The sequence below is a fragment of the Ammospiza nelsoni genome, chromosome 12 (genome assembly GCF_027579445.1).
Source record: "Ammospiza nelsoni isolate bAmmNel1 chromosome 12, bAmmNel1.pri, whole genome shotgun sequence".
NCBI lineage: Eukaryota > Metazoa > Chordata > Aves > Passeriformes > Passerellidae > Ammospiza > Ammospiza nelsoni.
The window spans coordinates 7,992,059-8,005,929 of NC_080644.1; the positions used below are offsets into that span (position 1 = coordinate 7,992,059).

Consider the following 13,871-nt stretch of genomic DNA (forward strand, 5'->3'; position numbering starts at 1 on the left):
AGCTTCTGTGCAAGTGTCCAATATCTTACAAAACACTCCTTTGCTCTTTTCATCTTTTATGCAGTCCCTGGCCACCTTTAGCTTTTCTTCCACAGCTTTCCAATCCTGCCAGTTTTCATTATGTGGAGCACAAATTTGAAAGAAAATAATTGAGCACATTGCTCTGCATCTTCCCTCAGCCTTGGCATGTCAGTAGCCCACAGCATTAAATCTCCTGTAATGCAGGGTCAATGGATATAAATTAAAACAATTGTTGGCTGCCCATTGATAACAGGACTCACATCATTTGTCCAGATTGGATTGGGGCAGTTGCAGGTGAAGCAGCAGTGAGCATAGAAAGCAAAGCAACAGGAACAGACAGTGGAAAATCCTTTTCAGTGGGCACACAGAGAGGAGCAGGGTCTGGGCTGGAATTTACCTCAGGATATCATGTACCAACCCCACTCCTGAGCTGCTGCTTTTCCCGAGCTCAATTATCCCATACACATCAATCTGCCCTATGTACCAGTCCTGTAATCTGTGCTGAAGGCAAATCAGAACAGTCTCTTTGAAACCCCCTGTGTGGGGGACACTTCTGCAGGTTTTGTCCCAGCATGTCAAGTAATATATGGCCATTCCTCCTGGCATGAAATCACTGTGAGTTTTAGGGATCATTTAGTAGTGCCAACTGTCTTCTCCCTGTTCTGTAGTGCCTCAGCTAAGGGCATCCCCCTCTTTAAGCCAGGTACATAGCTCATCTTTCCCAAAACCCACAAAACTCAAACTTGTATAAGGCAGGACTTGAACCTCCTTTAGAGATTTGACACTTCCTTACTCCAGAGCTCCTGGGTGAAACCATCCACTGCTGCAAATTTGGATATCTGGTGCTTGGAAGGAAATGGGCAAGTGAACAAGTGCCCCAATTGAGATGCCAAGCTGTTAAAGAAATTTTTGACACTATGCTCTCATATTCACTAGATACATTTATTGGCACAGATCAGGCATGAAATCTGGTAGCCTGAGCTGAACACTAGAAAAGAGGAACCCAAAAATCTCTGATCCCAGGGCAATTACATCCTTACAATCTAATATCTCCAGCCCCCATAATCAGAATCATTTTCATTGCTATTGGAGCGATCATATTCATTGTAATTGGAGTCACCATCTTCACTGCTATTGGAACTGTCACTGTAGATGTCATCATCACCATCTTCATTGCTACTGGAATTTTCATCACTGATGCCATCATCATCTTCTTCATTGCTATTGGAATTTTCATCATTGATGAGATCATCACCATCATCATTGCCATCATCACCAGCACCATGGCCATCATCACTGTCATCATCACTGTCATCATCCTTGCCATCAGAAAGGTCATTTTTAACACCATCATCACCATCTTCATTGCTTTTGGAATTGTCACTGTTGACACCATCAGCACCATCACCACTGTCATTGCCACCATTACCATTGTCACTGTCCTTGCCATGAAAAAGGTCATTTTTATCACCATCATCACCATCTTCTTTGCTATTGGAATTGTCACTGTTGACACCATGATCATGATCATCACCATTATCATCACTGTTGTTGCCAGCATGATCATGATCATTGCAATCACAAAGCTGATTTTTATTGCCATCATCACCAGTTTCACTGCTACTGGACTCACCAGTTTCATGGCTACTGGAGTCACCCATTTCACCTCTATTGGAGCTGTTTTTGCCATTGCCAGGCACCATGCTGAGCTCTCTCCCAGGCTCAAGGCTCAGGGTGCTTCCCAGCTGCCCTGGTGGTGGCCACCCAGCTGGAGCCACTCCATGGAACTCTGTAGGAGAACAGAGAGCAGCAGCATCAGCCCCAGCATGCTGCCCTTCCATCCATGCTCCCACCCAGCAGCCCAGTTAGCCACGATGCTGTGCTGTCTTCTCCTCTGCAGCTTTTCCTGGTGGGTTTCCAGGGCTCTGCCTCACCCCTGCTGCCCTCATGGTGAGGCAACTCCCCATGCTGGTGCCTCCCAGCTCATGGCAGTGTCATGGTGGGGCTAGTGCTCTCCTGGGCACCTCTGCCCTGGTGCCAGCAGCCACCCATGCCTGGGGAATCAGGGAGAGGTGGCACTGTGCCACTGTTCGCTGTGCCACAGCAGTGAGTGCCACATAGCCCGGGCTAATCGCACTCCACTCCCCCCGTGCCTTCCCTTGCCCTCCCAAGGCAGCAACCTGGCACCTGCCAGCACCTGCAAAACACCTGTGATTCTATGAAAATAAGGAAAAAACATTCTTAAATATTCCTCCCAGCCAGCCGTACTTGCCTGCAATGGGTGCTGCCTGCAGCTGTGCCCACAGGGTGAGGAGCCCCAGCAGGAGGATGCTCGGTGCCATGCTGATGAAGGCTGTGCCCAGGGCTCTGCCAACCTGCAATTTAAAGGGGCTCGCAGGCAGCCCGGGTGCAGGAATGGGAGGAGGCAGCCCACAGGTGACTTCAGGGACCTCCCACATCTCCCTCTAATTCTGTTTACCGAGGAGCCACTGCAGCTCCACCCTCAGCCAAGGCAGGAGCAGGATCCAGACTTGGCCGCACTCCAAGGACAGCACAAGGACTGACGGACAGAAGGGGAACCAAGAGTGCACAGAGGCAGATTCTTCACTGCTGCTCTCAACAGGAATCCCCATGGTGACCTTTAGCAACAGCAGTGACCCCAGCACCAGGCTCTGCCCCAGTGCAGGGCTGTGCTGCAGGCAGGAGCCTGTCCTGGCCCTGCCATCCCGGATGGAACAGGATCAGGGCAAGAGCACCTGGCAGCAGCACCAGGAGCTCTCTCCTTCCACATGCAAAATGCCCTCCATTCAAGGCTCCTGTTTCACATGTGGGGATTCTTTGCGGATTTTTGTAGGTCAAATATTCAAGGCTTCATTTGAGCACCTGTCTCTGAACTATCCCATTCCCAAGCAGATTACTCCAGTTCTTTCAGAGTTCCTACTGTTAGTTGCCAGGTTTAGGCACACAAATGAGCTCAAAGTCTCCTGAGCAAGTTAATGCTGTCCCACAGACCCATGGTTCTCCCCAGGACCCCCTTTATCACAGGACAGCCCACGCAGCTCAGCACACTGTGGGCAAAGTCAGAGCTCAGTGTGTGCTGAGTGTGTCTTTCCCCCAGACCAACCAGACCCCATCAACGTGGCCTCCATGCAGCTTTTGGGAACTCCTGAACATGAATTGCAGGATTTAGTGTCCATGCATGAGAGCCCTGTTAATTTACACACAAGCATTCGATAACCACATGAATTTGCAATGGGAGTGCACAGTTACTGCATGCACAAACACCAAATTAGGTACTGTCCAATGAATACCTGCTCCAATGAAACAGTGCTGCATTAAAATAGACCTCTCTGGAGGAAAAGGGGACTTCAAGCACAAGAGCTCACCCGAGCTGAGGAGAGCACAGGAACCTGTCTGCAAACTGCCAGCCACACTGCTGGCTTTCACCAGAGACCCACAGTCAGAGCAAATGAAAATTGGATGCGCTGCCACACTGCCTCCCCTTTCCTCTGCATGGGATCTCAGGGTAAAGACATATTTAATGTGTTTGAAACAGCAGATTAAGCTTAACAAAGATCCAATTCTGTGAGTGCTAACCTGTTTAAAGCAAGTTATTCTCCAGTCACCCGGGAGTACGTGTTGGAATCTAATTTTCCAATTTTCTCCTTCTCTATTTAATGATTTCTTTCTGAATTACACACAAAGCAATGTGCAATGAATAGGGTAGGAGAACTTAAGGACTGGTCAGCCCAGGGCACATCAGCACCAAGCACAAATGGGTTGGAGTTTCTGGATAATAGACAAAGTTTAAATTTGCACCTGTGGGGTGAGTGAAATTAATTGGTTTGAGATTGACATTGTTACTAAAACTCTAAGCTGGCACTTGACAGGAGAGCTGCAAAAGCCAAGTCACGCTCAAAGAGCTTTCCACCAACATCACATCAAGACAATGCAGGGCCAGTGCAAGGGAAGGAGCACAGCTCTGCACAAACCTCCACCAATCTGTGTGGGAAGAGGGCTCATGGCAAGAAAAATGCTTTAAGTACAGGTTGATCCTTCTCCTCCTGCTGTGACTCAAGGTGGATGCAATTCCTCCCCGAACCACCCATGCCCATGGAGATGTGGTGCTCCACACCTGCAGCCGCCCGGCGGAACCCGCTGGCCCAGTGCTTATCACGGGTTCCTGTGGCTGCTAATCACCCCTGAGCTGGGCACCCCGGGGCAGGAACTGCTGGCCAGCCCGTGTCAGCAGCTCCAGCTCCCTTCCACGCACCTGCAAAACCATCTGGAACAACCTGAGGGATGGCAGGGCTCCTTCCGACTTCAGGAGTGCCGCGATGGAGAGCTCAGCACTGCTGCTGTCTCTGTGCTTGCCTGGTGGTGCCTCCTTTTGGGAACAACACCTTAATTCTGGCACATTTCTGCTTTAGCAGACCATAATCCTGGATAACATTTAGGGAGCTAATGGGGGAGAATGTCTGACAAGCAAATTGCTATGATGAAATAAACACTTGAGGATACTGAGGGTCAGGGGACTTGTCCAAAGTCTCCCTGAGAATCAAGCAGGAACATGGGTAACCTCAGCTGTGAATCTGGTGTTCATGTCTTGCAGACATGCACCTACCACAGAAATCCATGGAAAAATTACCATTAAAAACCAGGGCCTGGAGGAGACCCAAATAAGGCACCACATCAGTTAGGTTTAGGTGATCCTTGACAGATGTTGTTCTGACACACTCTTGAAAAGATATCCCTGCAAAAACAGCGACTCTGTCATTGAGAATTTGTTCCAGGATTTAAGTCTTCTTCCAGGCTTCCATGTGAGCCCATGGTGGTCACTGTGGGGCCAGCAGCTACAGCAGGAGAGTCACACTGAGGGGACACAGCCACAGGCTGCAGTGGCAGGTGCTGAGAAACACCAGCACAACATCCTCTGGAGGCGCCAACACAGCCCCCAGGCATTGGTCACAGAACCACAAAAGGGTTTAGGTTGGAAAAGACCTCTGAGATCATCGAATCCAACCTTTGACTGATCACCACCCTGTCAATTAGATCATGGCTCCAAGAGCCACGTGCACTCATCCCTTAAACACAAATGAAACAAGACTGAGCATCTGGCAAAGCTGGTGGGAAGGAGGTGCCACTTTCCCCTCAGCTGGGCTCAGGGCTGCCCCACTTGCAGAGAGGACAGGGACAGCCCTTGGAGATGGCTGCTTGAGGAACACCCCTGTTCTGCACAGCGAGACCCACCCTAAAATCTGGCAAATCCCCTGTGCTTGGTTTCTCTCACTGAATCATCTTGGAATGAGGAAGAACGTTACCAGCAAAATAGTAAATGGTTTATCAATACAAAGTGTTATCCAGCTGATTCAACAGAAAAGCTTCTCTTTGACCACAACATGGGGTGAGATTATTTGGAAAACGACAAAAAAGTTGTTTTGACTATCCTGCACACATTATACAAGATGAGGAAATGCTTTGGGGTGTCTGCTCAGAGAAGCAATGAGAATCCAGAAAGAGGAATTACACGAGCAAACACACAGATCATGAAAGACTGGCGTTCACATTGCAGCTGCTCTCAGAGCCAGGGGCCGCGTGTGTCCAGCTCCACCCGCTGGGACAGCTCCTGCCCTGGGACAGGATGAGTTTAAGGGACTCGGGATGCCGTGCCTCGCCCTCCACTCTGCTCTGGGTGGGACAGGGTGAGTTTAAGGATTCGGGATGCGCTGCCTATCTCTCCAGCACTGCTCTGGGTGGGACAGGGTGAGTTTCAGGATTCGGATGCCGTGTCACCCTCTGGCACCGCTCAGCCCCGGGGAGGGCGGCGGGGACACCCGGAGGCAGCGCCCAGCGCCCCGGCGGCACCTCCCGGGCGGGCACGCTGTGAGCCCGGGCTCCGAGAGCCCACACCGGGTGTCCCCCCGGCCCTGCCTCTCCCGCCCGGCCCCGGTCCGACCCCGTAGCCCCGGTTCGCGTCACATCCGTCGGGGCCCGATGATGCAGGCGCGGGATCCCCGCGCATCCGGTGCCCGGCCCCGCAGCCGGCAGCGCGGCCATGGGCGCCGCCCGCGATGCCGAGCAGCAGCCGGGGCCGCCGGGCGAGGAGGGCCCGGGCGATGCCGAGGAGCAGCTGGTCAGCACGGTGAGGAGGGGGCCGGTCTGGGGGCCGGTTTGGGGGGCGGCGGGACCGCGGCTGACCCGCTGTGGTGTGTCCCGCAGAACCCCTGGAACATCATGATCAAGCACCGGCTGGTGCAGCGGCGCGGGCGGCGCTCCCAGATGACCACCAGGTACGGCGGGGCCGGGATGGGCACCGGGGCACGGGGGGATGCAGGGGAAGGGTGGAGCTGCGGGACCGGGATGGGCACCGGGGCACGGGGGGATGCAGGGGAAGGGTGGAGCTGCGGGACCGGGATGGGCACCGGGCGCAGGGAGGATCGGGTCAGACCGGGCCGGGCAGGGGGTTCCGCGCCACCTCCTGAGCCCTCCACCCGCAGCTTCACGGACCCGAGCGTGTCCATGGACCTGCTGCGTGCTGTGCTGCAGCCCAGCATCAACGAGGAGATCCAGGGCATCTTCAACAAGTACATGAAGGTGAGCGCTGGACAGGTGGGCAGCAGCCTGAAGGTGCTGGGGACAGCTCGGCTGGCACCGAGGCCATCGTGCCCGGCTGGGAGCCGAGCTGGCACTGCACAGGCTGTCACCCTCTCCCGCCTTTTCCTGCTCAGTTCTTCCAGACAGCCGCCATCAACGTGCGTGATAACGTTGGCGAGGAGGTGGACCCAGAGCAGCTCATCCAGGAGACCTGTAGGAGCTGCCTGGAGCAGGTGAGTGATGGTGAGGTGTTTCTTGAGTGCCCAGCCAAGCAAAGCAGCCTGGCTAGAATGTGTCCCTCTTAACAGCTTTGCTGTCACTGTGAGGGGACACCCACAGCCCTTGTATGACTGCTGTGTTGGGATTCATTCTCACTGGGAAGCAGGGAGCAGTCAGGGCTGGGCAGCTCATGCTGCTTCTTTTCACTGCTGCTGTAGGAACATGGCACACTGCTGGAGCCACACAAGCTGGCTCCCAGTACCTGTCAGAGGGTCCTGGCAGGGTAGGGCAGGACTTTTCCTTTCACGTCTTGCTTATCTGCCAGTTCTCCAGAATTTATCATGCTCAGATTGTGCTTTTGCATCTGGCTGTCTGTGGAAGCATGGCCTTGGTAGCACTCCAAAAGCAAAGCTGCTGCAGGGCTTTTAGGCAGATATGTAGAGGTGGGGATTGGTTATGGGGCCGTCTCTGATCCCAGAATCAATGGAACCTTCTTTGTCTTCCTGCAGGCCAAGCTGTTGTTCTCCGATGGCAAAAAGGCGGTTCCCAGGTTGCCCCATGAGCAGGCAGTGCCAAAGGTAATTGCTGTGACTGTACACAGAGGTTTGAATGACCTGTGAGAGAGGTTTAAATGACAGGAGAAGAGTTGGGATCACTTTGTTCTCTGGCTCTTCTTGGCCACCAGTGCAGTAGTGCAGAGGCAGAGTGGGGGATGTTTGGCTTGAAGGGAATACAGGGCAAGGAGAATCCCAGGTGTGGGTGCTGCTTGCTGCAGTTCAGGCTGCTCACAGAGGTGGGCTGGGGTCAGTGTTCACCTGGCCAGGATGGGAGAAGAGCCCTGCTCATCCCACTGCCCTTCCTCCTCAGCGTGCCCGACAGATGGATGAGGAGCTGAGCCGCCGAGGGAGCCCCATTCCAAAAAAGGTACAATGGTTTCCCCACAAGAGATTTTATTTTTGGGAAGCCTGGCCCTCATTCCTGGCCATTCCCACAGTGTGAGTGCAGGGAGGTGCACAGGAAGCTTTTTTGACGTGTTGGAGGTGCTCAGTCTGGTCCCAGGCAGTGTTTTTGCCTGTGACAAAAGAAGCAGCTTCCCTGGGAGAGGGAGGGTTGCTGAGAGGGTTCACAGGCAGCACAGCTGGGTCTCACAAGGGTTTTTTCCATGCAGAGGAAGGGGCGGCCTCCAGGACAGAGCCTGTCAAATGACCGTGGAGTCTCAGGCATGGCAGCGTGAGTACAAACCCTGAGCCAGAGCCCCTGTTTGGGGAGGGCAGGGGGCATGAGGCTGCCTGTGGGGTGCACAGAAACCCCACAGACTCCTCTCCTGCACAGGGGTGATGGGAGTTCTGGGTGTGTGCAAAAGCAGGGCTAGGTTGAGGTGTTCCCCTCAGGAGGCAAAGACCTTTAAAGGAGGGATTTTAAACAGGCCCAAAGGGGTGAAAAGGTCCAGATGGACCATCCAGAGTGAGTGGTGAGACACAGGAGATGGCAGGATCTGGGCAACCAGGAGAGGAGGATGTGCAGCAAAACTGAGGGTCCGAAGCTGGGCACTGTGGGGGAATGGAGGGTGTGAAAAACGGTGGATCTGGAAGGGCTTGGGCTCAGTCCCTGCTGCTGGTGGTGACTGAGCTGATCCCCCTGGGACTCATTCTCACTGTATTTTCCTTCCCCTCAGGTGGAAGCTCAAAGTCTCTGAGCCTGTGAAAAGGGATGGACCAAAGGTATTAGCTGTCCGACACTGCTGGGCTCCCTCTCTCCTCCCCTTTGCTCCCTCTGGCAGAGCCCTGCAGCTGCAGGAGCCCAGGACAGCGGGGCTGTGCTGTGCCCTGACGGGGCCCTGGGCAGGGCTGGAGCAAGAATAGGAAGCGAAGTGCCCGGAGGCCCTTGCTGGTCTCCCCAGGCACCATAGCCTGTATCCCTGCGGTGTGGTGCCACTGGGGCAGCCCTGAGGAGACCGGGAGTAGCCAGGAGAATCCCACAAGTGTTTCCCACGAGGGAAACTGCTTAGATCAGCCCCGATGGAATGTAATGTCCCTCCCCTGCTGAAGGCTGGAGGTCATTGGCCAGCAGCTCCCTCCCTCCCAGCCTGGAGGCAGCTCCAAGGTTCCCTGTCAGAGAGCCGAGGCTTGTGGAGCGTGGCCAGCAGCAGCTTCATTTCTAATGTTGCCCCTTTTCCAATTGCTCTGTAGTGGGATCCATCCCGACTGACTGAAACCACAACCTTTGTGCTGGGATCTCGAGCAAACAAGTAAGGAACGGCCCTGTCGATGGAGGGTGGCGTCCCCAGGCAGGAGCCCGTGACACTCCTCCCGTCACTTCGCTTCTCTGCCTCAGTAGGAAGGCCTTGGGGAGGAGAGGGGTGTCCCTGTGCCACCACAGCTGCCCTGCCCACACCCCTAACACCCCTCGTGTTCCTATTGCAGGGCTCTCGGGATGGGAGGAACAAGAGGGCGACTCTACATCAAGCATCCCCACCTCTTTAAGGTCAGGTGCCACAGCCAGATGGTTTCCCATGGGAATTAGGAGCGTGTGCTTCAGCTCCCTTGTTTGCCTCCTCCCCCATGCCCTTGTTTGTTGTCTTAGAGCGCGTTCCCAAGGTTTGGCCCGCGCACAACACGAGCCAATGGTGTCCTGTGCCTGCCAGGGCGGCGGGATGGGCAGAGCCAGGGCTGAGGCTGGAGCAGGGCAGGAGGAGTGGGGGGCAGAGCAGAGTGGGGAGCACAACAGAGTGGGGGGCAGTGTCCTGCAGGAGGGGGAGCTTTCAGGGCAGGGTCTGTCACTCATTCTTAGCTCGGTCCTTGGTGCTTTATTGCAGTACGCAGCTGACCCGCAGGATAAGCACTGGCTGACAGAGCAGCAGCACATGAGAGCCATTGGGGGCAAGATGGTGAGTGCACCCAGGCGCAGGGCCCGCCACAGGGGTGGGGACACTGCGCTGCCAGGGTCTGTGCCCTGCCCACAGCACTGGGGCATGGCCAGGAGGCACAGCTGGCTCCTACGGGGACAGCGGTGGCTGGGGGCTCGCCCTGCCCTGGCTGCCCCTCGCAGCCACCCTGAGGTGTCCCCTGCCTTGTGTCACAGGCCTACCTCCTCATTGAAGAGGACATTCGGGATTTGGCCGCCAGTGAGGATTACAGGTGAGGAGCAAAGCAGAAACTCTGGGCCTGGGGCTGCATCCCAGGGGAGCCCCACCATAAGCCCCCTCACTGCTACCTTGCAGCAGTGTCCTGTGCTGGAGGGATTGGGTTATGGTTGGGGTTTGGTGCCCAAGAGGCCATGTTGGTGACAAAGGTGTGGACTTGGTGTTGGTTGGGGTCCATGGTAGATTTGGGTGCAGTGCTGAGATCCATGGTGGGTTTGGTGGGTCTGGGCTTGGTACTGATGTGTGCCAGGGCACGTGGTGGGTTTGGGATCATCAGTGGGTGCTGCAGTCCCTCCATCTCGCCCTCCTTCTTCCCCAGGGACTCTGTTGATCTGCGGCTGGAAGAGCTGAAGCCTTTCATCCCACCAGCCTGGATGACTGAGAAGATGCAGAAGCACATGGAGACGCTTCGCCGCGGGGGGGAGGTGCCGCCCCCCGAGGACCCCCCCGAACCCTGATGCCCCCCAATAAAGCCGCTTCGTTCCCACCTCGCCGTTTCCTGGCACCGGGCACCGGGCTCTGCCCGCCGAGGGGCCTGCGGGACGCGCGGTCCCGCCCCCGCGGGGCAGCGGCCAATCACAGCGCGGTGCGTCACCGGGCCGGCTGTCAGTCAACAGCCGCTGGCCGTTATCGTGGGAGCTGCATCCTCGGCGGGCGGTGATTGGCCGGCTCGAACGGGGCTGCGCGCTGATTGGTGGAGGGGCGGCACGCGGAAATATTCAAACGGGGCGCGGGAGCGGGCGGGGCGTACCGGAGTGTCCGGAACCGGGGCTGCCATCGAGCCGCTCCTGCACTGACAAAGGGGTCCGGACCGAGCCGCTGCTGAATCGGAGAGCGTCTGCAGTGGGGGTTGGGATCGGGCCGCCGCCGCCGCGCAGGAGAGCCCCAAGCACCGCCGTTCGGTACGGGGCAGCCCCGCCAGGGGAGCCCTGACCGCCGCTCGGCACCGGCAGAGCCGCAGAGGGCCCGAGTCCTGCCCTGAGCGGGACTGCGGGAGGGAAGGAGCCAGCGGAACTCGGTGCGGCGCCGCCAGGGAGCGGGAGCCGCGTCCAGCCCGTGACCCGCCGGCAGCGGCGGCCGGTGCCGGTGTGCTGCTCCGTGCCCCGGGAGCCGCTATGGCCTCACAGAACGCCGACCCCGCCGCCGTGTCCAGCGCGGCCGCCCACAAAGCGGCTGAGACCGGGGCCACGGCGGCCCGCGGCGCGGTGGGCAAGAGGTGAGCGGGGCCGGGACCGGGGCTGAGGGCGGGGGCTGCCCCGGTGAGCCGGCCGGTAACGTGCGCTTTCCCCGCAGGCTGCAGCAAGAACTGATGGCGTTGATGGTGAGTGGGGCCCCGGGACTGAGTCGGGATTTGGGGATCCTGAGGCCAAGCCGGGGGCTGGGGGTCCCCAAAGGCACCTGGAGCTGACCCGGGGTGGGGTGGGGGATGTCCGGGGCCGCCCTAACGCGCTGCCCCCGCAGATGTCCGGTGACAAAGGCATTTCCGCCTTCCCCGAGTCCGACAACCTCTTCAAGTGGATCGGGACCATTGACGGCGCCGCCGGGACGGTGAGAAGCGCGATCCCGGTCTGGGGGGGCCTGACCGTGCCCCACTCTCCTCCCTTCGGCTGAGGGTGGTCCCAGCCCTCCACTGCCCCTGTTCCTCTTCCTCCCCACACCTCTGGGGCTACAGCCCCCCTGACTGCTGTCCCCTCGACTCCCACTCCCAGGCCTACGAGGAGCTGCGGTACAAGCTGTCGCTGGAGTTCCCCAGCGGGTACCCCTACACAGCACCCACCGTGCGGTTCCTGACCCCCTGCTTCCACCCCAACGTCGACACCCAGGGCAACATCTGCCTCGACATCCTCAAGGAGAAGTGGTCAGCACTGTATGATGTCCGCACCATCCTGCTCTCCATACAGAGCCTGCTGGCAGGTGGGTCTCGTGGACAAGCTGCTATGGAGAGCTGAGGGAAGGGGTGGTGGTGGGACTGTCCAACCCAGATCAGGGCTCAGGGGTGTCCAGGTCACCTCCTACCAGCTGACCCAGCCACTGTTTGCAGAGCCAAACATCGAGAGCCCTCTGAACACACATGCAGCCGAGCTCTGGAAGAACCAAGTCGGTGAGTGCCTGAAGCAGAACCCTTCTGCCCCCTCCCCAGTGGGATGAGCAGCAGCACAGCCCCAGTGCCTGTCTGACCCCACAGCTGCCCTGGCCACTGCCTCAGGTGGTGTCATATTCCCCCTCTCTCCTCAGCCTACAAGAAGTATGTGCGGGAGACGTACAACAAGCAGACCAAGAGCCAGGAGACCTGACCATCACCACGGCCCCTCAGCCCACCCCTTCCCTCCCTCCCGGCCATCCCCGCCTTCTGTATCATAGGCTGTTTTTAAATTAATGTCGCAGTCCGAGCCACGGTTAATGTATAAATAAATGAATAAATGCAGGTTTATAACTTCTGCAGGGGATTCTGTGGCAGCTCTAGCATACTCTGAGTGCCTAGAGGACCCTCTGCAAGTGTGGGCAGGAAGGGTGGAAAGGATAGTGACCCCTGTAGGGTAACAGGAGTTTATCAGTATATATCCCATTTTGTCTACAGGGTGGGAGCAGCTCCCACCATCATCTGTAAGGGCAGGGGTTGAGATCTGTAGGGGTACCTCTGTCCCCTGCTCTGTGACAGGGGTGCCACCTCCCCTGCCCCCCAGGTCAGAGCACCCCACAGCAGTGCCCAGCACAGGCGCCTCCCCAGGCTGCTCTCTCTGCGGTGCCGCTTGTCTCTGCCGGCTGTGTGGTCTCTGTGGCTTCCACTGTCCACGGTGGAATGTTGGCTCCGCTCTCCATCTCTGCCAGCGTGGCCCTCACCTGCTCGATCTCCTCCTCCAAGCTCTGGGTGGTGGGGGGCTGTGTGGGACCCCCTCCTCTCCGGCTGGGCAGCCCCCAGCCCCCCAGCCCAGTGCGCAGTGGGGCCACACCACCCCCTTGCACGGAGAAGAGCTGGCAGAGGTGCTGGGCTCTGTACAGGTCCTGCAGGAAGAGCTCCAGGGCGGAGAGGAAGAGCACCCAGAGCCGCTCCAGCTCCTGCCGCTCCCGAGGGCTGGCCGGGCCCTGCCGCAGCCCCGCCAGCAGCGTCCGCCGCAGCCCTGTGGGACGGCGTGTGAGCCGGGGCCAAGCAGCGTGGGTGCAGAGGCTCCCGTGGCTGCTGCCCGGTGCAGCAGTGCCCTCCTTACCCATGCTGAGCTCACAGGCCTCTGCGCTCCTCCTGCGGCGCTCCTCTCGCAGCCGGGGGCCGTCCCCGCTCCCCCCGAGCTGCAGCACCAGCTGATGGTGTCCGGCCGTGGCCTTGCAGAGGGCAGCCTGGGCTGTGGCACACGTTCCCACTGCCCCCCGCCCGCGGCTCGCATCCCTTCTGCCTGGTGCCATCACACCCCGTGACAACGGGGCAGGGGCAGGATGGCCGCGGTGGCCGCTGGCTCTCCGGGGGCTCGGCTGCTCTGTACCACCAGAGCGCTGTGCTGTGACGAGCTCTGAGCTGTGTTTTGGTTCGGTGGTCCCACCCACCCTGGCTGGGGACTGCACTCCGCCTCATCCCCCTGCTGTGCTCCACCCCTGCCGGTCCCCAGGGAGCTGTGGTTTCCAGCAGGCTGGCACAGCCCCTTCAAAGAGAGACACAGATACAAGTGTCACCTTTCCCCTGTAGGGAAGGGGCTCTCCTGCCCTACCACCTTATAGCCAGGTCCTCTGGGTGGGAGATGTGGGTCCCAGCGTGGGGCTCTCACAGGTCCCACAGCCCTGGCGCAGGACCCTCAGGGCCATCCTCCCTCAGCCTCTGGCGTGTGAACGAGCTGCTCTGCACGGAAACTCTGAGCTCAGCACTGGCGCCTGCCCAAGAGGCCGTGGGAACCACAACTCCGGGCTG

The 13,871-nt window shown here is 58.0% G+C and overlaps 4 protein-coding genes across 4 annotated transcripts; 2 read left to right on the forward strand and 2 right to left on the reverse strand.

Annotated features, from left to right (window-relative positions):
- Positions 1-944: 944 nt before the first annotated feature.
- LOC132078803 (uncharacterized protein DDB_G0290685-like) lies at positions 945-2,654 on the reverse strand. Its single transcript, XM_059481131.1, has 3 exons — positions 2,553-2,654; positions 2,294-2,396; positions 945-1,810 (listed from the first exon to the last, which is right to left on the reverse strand). The coding sequence occupies exons 1-3, from the start codon at positions 2,652-2,654 to the stop codon at positions 1,065-1,067; spliced, it is 951 nt and encodes a 316-aa protein (XP_059337114.1). The 3' UTR covers positions 945-1,064.
- A 3,403-nt stretch (positions 2,655-6,057) lies between these two features.
- Positions 6,058-10,463, forward strand: DNTTIP1 (deoxynucleotidyltransferase terminal interacting protein 1). Its single transcript, XM_059480644.1, has 13 exons — positions 6,058-6,163; positions 6,241-6,311; positions 6,519-6,615; positions 6,750-6,848; positions 7,344-7,412; positions 7,702-7,758; positions 8,003-8,064; positions 8,510-8,555; positions 9,024-9,082; positions 9,258-9,318; positions 9,650-9,721; positions 9,916-9,971; positions 10,296-10,463. The coding sequence occupies exons 1-13, from the start codon at positions 6,077-6,079 to the stop codon at positions 10,432-10,434; spliced, it is 975 nt and encodes a 324-aa protein (XP_059336627.1). The 5' UTR covers positions 6,058-6,076; the 3' UTR covers positions 10,435-10,463.
- Positions 10,464-10,717: 254 nt separating this feature from the next.
- UBE2C (ubiquitin conjugating enzyme E2 C) lies at positions 10,718-12,416 on the forward strand. Its single transcript, XM_059480646.1, has 6 exons — positions 10,718-11,192; positions 11,270-11,297; positions 11,438-11,524; positions 11,686-11,890; positions 12,018-12,077; positions 12,212-12,416. The coding sequence occupies exons 1-6, from the start codon at positions 11,092-11,094 to the stop codon at positions 12,268-12,270; spliced, it is 540 nt and encodes a 179-aa protein (XP_059336629.1). The 5' UTR covers positions 10,718-11,091; the 3' UTR covers positions 12,271-12,416.
- On the reverse strand, positions 12,370-13,633 carry LOC132078478 (regulator of G-protein signaling 9-binding protein-like). Its single transcript, XM_059480645.1, has 2 exons — positions 13,183-13,633; positions 12,370-13,095 (listed from the first exon to the last, which is right to left on the reverse strand). Exons 1-2 carry the CDS (start codon positions 13,373-13,375, stop codon positions 12,662-12,664), a joined length of 627 nt encoding a protein of 208 aa, XP_059336628.1. The 5' UTR covers positions 13,376-13,633; the 3' UTR covers positions 12,370-12,661.
- Positions 13,634-13,871: the final 238 nt, after the last annotated feature.